At 47.8% G+C, this 4,145-nt stretch overlaps 1 protein-coding gene across 1 annotated transcript in view; it reads right to left on the bottom strand.

Annotated features, from left to right (window-relative positions):
- DPYSL3 (dihydropyrimidinase like 3) overlaps positions 1-3,457 on the bottom strand; it is a 223,975-nt gene extending 220,518 nt beyond the window's left edge. Inside the window, exon 1 of the mRNA XM_077472957.1 lies at positions 3,101-3,457. Within this exon, the coding sequence (XP_077329083.1) occupies positions 3,101-3,424 (324 nt within the window). The 5' untranslated portion in view covers positions 3,425-3,457. The remainder of the gene's footprint in view (positions 1-3,100) is intronic.
- Between the last annotated feature and the right edge of the window lie 688 nt (positions 3,458-4,145).

Genomic DNA, 4,145 nt, shown 5'->3' with positions numbered 1-4,145 from the left:
TCGACGGACTAAGTTGGCCAGACAATCCGCCCGTGTGTACGCGGCTTAAGAAATGAAAAGGAATGCAGCCGCCATGTCTAAAGCCCCTTTCACACTAACGTCCCGTTCAGGCCCGCCTGTCAGTTTTTCAGGCGGACCTGAACGGGTGCTCCATAGAGCTCTATGGAGCGTCGGATGTCAGCGGTGACATGTCCGCTGACATCCGACCCGCTCCGATCCGAAAAAGTGTGACGGAGGAAAAAGCTATTTTTCCATCCGTCTGCGGATCGGATCGGGTGACGACGGGCACTGCAGTCCGTCGTCATCCGATCTCCCATAGGGGAGAGCAGCGCTGTGACAGGTCCGTCCCTGCACAGTGTGCGGAGACAGACCTGTCATCTCCCTGCTCAGCGGGGATCGGCGGAGTGATCCCCGCTGAGCAAACGGACATCCACGGGGCGGATCAGAACTGATCCGCCCCGTGTGAAAGGACCCTAATGATTGTTAAGCTGCAATATAATACATTTTTTATTTTGGCTTTAATACCACTTTAAGATGTCAACAATGGTGCCATTGACAGGATAGTGCAACTCCTGTGTACATATCAATATTATTATTATACAGGATTTATATAGCACCAACAGTTTGCCCAGCACTTTACAATCTAAAAGGAGACAGTACAATGAGACAATCAAATACAAGTGGGTTAAGAGGGCCCTGGTCATAAGGGCTTACAATCTAATAGGGTGGACATATGCAGGAGTTCCATTATTAGTGCCTATCTATCTCCCATAGAGAAAAGTTACCGGATGTGGATGAAGCTGCAGAGAAGATGATAGCAGGGGCAATGGGGTGTGCAGACCTGTCAGCACTGGCATTAAGTAGGGTTGCACCAATACTGTTTTTTTATTGGTGAGTATAAGTACTGATACTTGTGCTCAAGTACTCGCCGATTACCATTACCTTTGCGGTATGATCTGAGCCCATACAAAGTGAATGGGCTCAAATCGCAAAGAATCCTATGCGATTTGAACAGGAATGTGGTGCGATTCCTGTCCAAATTGCATTTGGTTTCTGTCACTGCTCCTGAGTGAACCCAGGCTGAGGTCACTATGACAAGCCTGGATTCACACAAGAGCGTTGTAGGAAACTGGGTGTGATTCGGACAGGAATCGCACCACATTCCTGTTCAAATCACATGCAATTCTTTGCAATACGATTTGAACTCATTCATTTGGTATGGGCTCAAATTGCACCGCAAAGGTATCAGTTTTAGGTATGGGAGCATTTGCACCATGCAAATGCTCAGTATTGGCACCAATATAATTAAAAGCCTAGCAGAAGGCATACCTACAAAGTTCATGCAGCAGCGATCATTGCAAGTAATCACTAGGTGTGCAGACAGTCGCAAAAAAACTGCAGCTGTCAGCAACCTGTCATCCTATTCACTCACAGCCACAGTACAAATCCAAAGATTTCTGCCAGTGCAATTCCCACAAGCCTAAATCACTGGTAAAAATGTAGCCTAAGAGGTAATTGGTTGTGCTACTGCAGAGCAGAGTGTGTGCTCTTCTCCCTAGGAGTGTCAGGCCAGCTCTGACAATAACCGAAGTGAGCTCCATCCACACAGCCTGGAGTGGGAGGAATCCTGGGTGATATACGGGAACTTTCCAGCTTCCACACACAATAACTCCAACAAGGTACAAGTGTCCCGGGACTTACTACATCTGAGCCCTCACATCCATTCATCCATCCAATGTCACTAACAAGTGTCCCATGACTTCCTACATCTGAGCCCTCACCATCCATCCATCCAATGTCACTAACAAGTGTCCCATAACTTCCTACATCTGAGCCTTCACCATCCATCCATCCATCCAATGTCACTAACAAATGTCCCATGACTTCCTACATCTGAGCCCTCACCATCCATCCATCCAATATCACTAACAAGTGTCCCAGGACTTCCTATGTCTGAGCCCTCACCATCCATCCATCCATGCATCCAATGTCACTAACAAGTGTCCCATAACTTCTTACATCTGCGCCCTCACATCCGTCCATCCATCCAATGTCACTAACAAGTGTCCCAGGACTTCCTATGTCTGAGCCCTCACCATCCATCCATCCAATGTCACTAACAAGTGTCCCAGGACTTCTTACATCTGAGCCCTCACCATCCATCCAATGGCACTAACAAGTGTCCCATTACTTCCTACATCCAAACCCTCACCATCCATCCATCCAATGTCACTAACAAGTGTCCCATTACTTCCTGCATCCAAACCCTCACCATCCATCCATCCAATGTCACTAACAAGTGTCCCATTACTTCCTACATTTGAGCCCTCACCATCCATCCATCCAATGTCACTAACAAGTGTCCCATTACTTCCTACATTTGAGCCCTCACCATCCATCCAATGGCACTAACAAGTGTCCCAGGACTTCCTACATCTGAGCCCTCACCATCCATTCATCCATCCATCCAATGTCACTAACAAGTGTCCCAGAACTTCTACATCTGAGCCCTCACCATCCATAGAATATCACTAACAAATGTTCCAGGAATTCTTACATCTGAGCCCTCACCATCCATCCATCCATCCATCCATCCATCCATCCATCCAATAGCCCTAACAAGTGTTCTGGAACTTCCTACATCTGAGCCCTCAAATTCATCCATCCAATGTCACTAACAAGTGTCCCAGGACTTCTTACAATTGAGCCCTCACCATCCATCCAATGGCACTAACAAGTGTCCCAGGACTTCTTACAATTGAGCCCTCACCATCCATCCAATGGCACTAACAAGTGTCCCAGGACTTCTTACAATTGAGCCCTCACCATCCATCCAATGGCACTAACAAGTGTCCCAGGACTTCTTACAATTGAGCCCTCACCATCCATCCAATGGCACTAACAAGTGTCCCAGGACTTCTTACAATTGAGCCCTCACCATCCATCCAATGGCACTAACAAGTGTCCCAGGACTTCTTACAATTGAGCCCTCACCATCCATCCAATGGCACTAACAAGTGTCCCAGGACTTCTTACAATTGAGCCCTCACCATCCACCCACCCACCATGATCCTACCCATGGGGGATCAGAGACACTTACCTTCTGATCAGTCAGATTCTGTAGGATCTCCTTCCCAGTAGAAGTCTTGATCTCCACTCCCTGGTTGTCCCCCTCTTTGTTGCTCTGATCACACTTCTTCTCCTCCTGGTTGCCTGTCCCTGGACGCCCAGCATTGCTCTTTCTGCCTCCTCTCTGCCCCACACTCAGAGAGTCAAAGTCTAGAGTCTTACTTTCATATGCCCCCTCCACATTGCAGAACATCCCTCCGTACTTCACCCGGGCCACTTGGTCTGCGGTGCCCGGGCGAGCTAGGTACACCGGTAGGTCGTCTTCCTTTTCCCATCCCCTGTTCCCTGATGCCATGGCTGAGACACAGAGCCGAGCTGGAGCCGAGCACAGTCCGGAGAACAGGCAGTACACGGGAGGAGCGCACAGGCGGACAGCGGCCACTGGTGGCAGCAGAGAGCTCCCTGCAAACCTGCAAACTTCATGACACGAACACAGCATCAGATCCTCTGTAGTATTGTACATCATGAGACCATCAGTGTGATCTGATCACCCATATAGAGGACTCCTCTGTGTTCTACATCATTAGACCATCAGTGTGATCTGATCACCCATATAGAGGACTCCTCTGTGTTCTACATCATTAGACCATCAGTGTGATCTGATCACCCATATAGAGGACTCCTCTGTGTTCTACATCATTAGACCATTAGTGTGATCTGATCACCCATATAGAGGACTCCTCTGTGTTCTACATCATTAGACCATCAGTGTGATCTGATCACCCATATAGAGGACTCCTCTGTGTTCTACATCATTAGACCATCAGTGTGATCTGATCACCCATATAGAGGACTCCTCTGTGTTGTAAATCATTAGACCATCAGTGTGATCTGATCACCCATATAGAGGACTCCTCTGTGTTGTAAATCATTAGACCATCAGTGTGATCTGATCATTAGACCATCAGCGTGATCTGATCACCCATCTAGAGGACTCCTCTATATTGTACATCATTAGACCATTAGTATGATCTGATCACTCTTCTAGAGGGCTCCTTTGTATTGTACATCACTGG

Source organism: Lithobates pipiens, unplaced genomic scaffold (genome assembly GCF_037356315.1).
Source record: "Lithobates pipiens isolate NorthernLeopardFrog02 unplaced genomic scaffold, aLitPip1_a1.2 Scaffold_8, whole genome shotgun sequence".
Classification (NCBI taxonomy): domain Eukaryota; kingdom Metazoa; phylum Chordata; class Amphibia; order Anura; family Ranidae; genus Lithobates; species Lithobates pipiens.
This window is presented reverse-complemented; position numbering and strand designations above follow the sequence as displayed.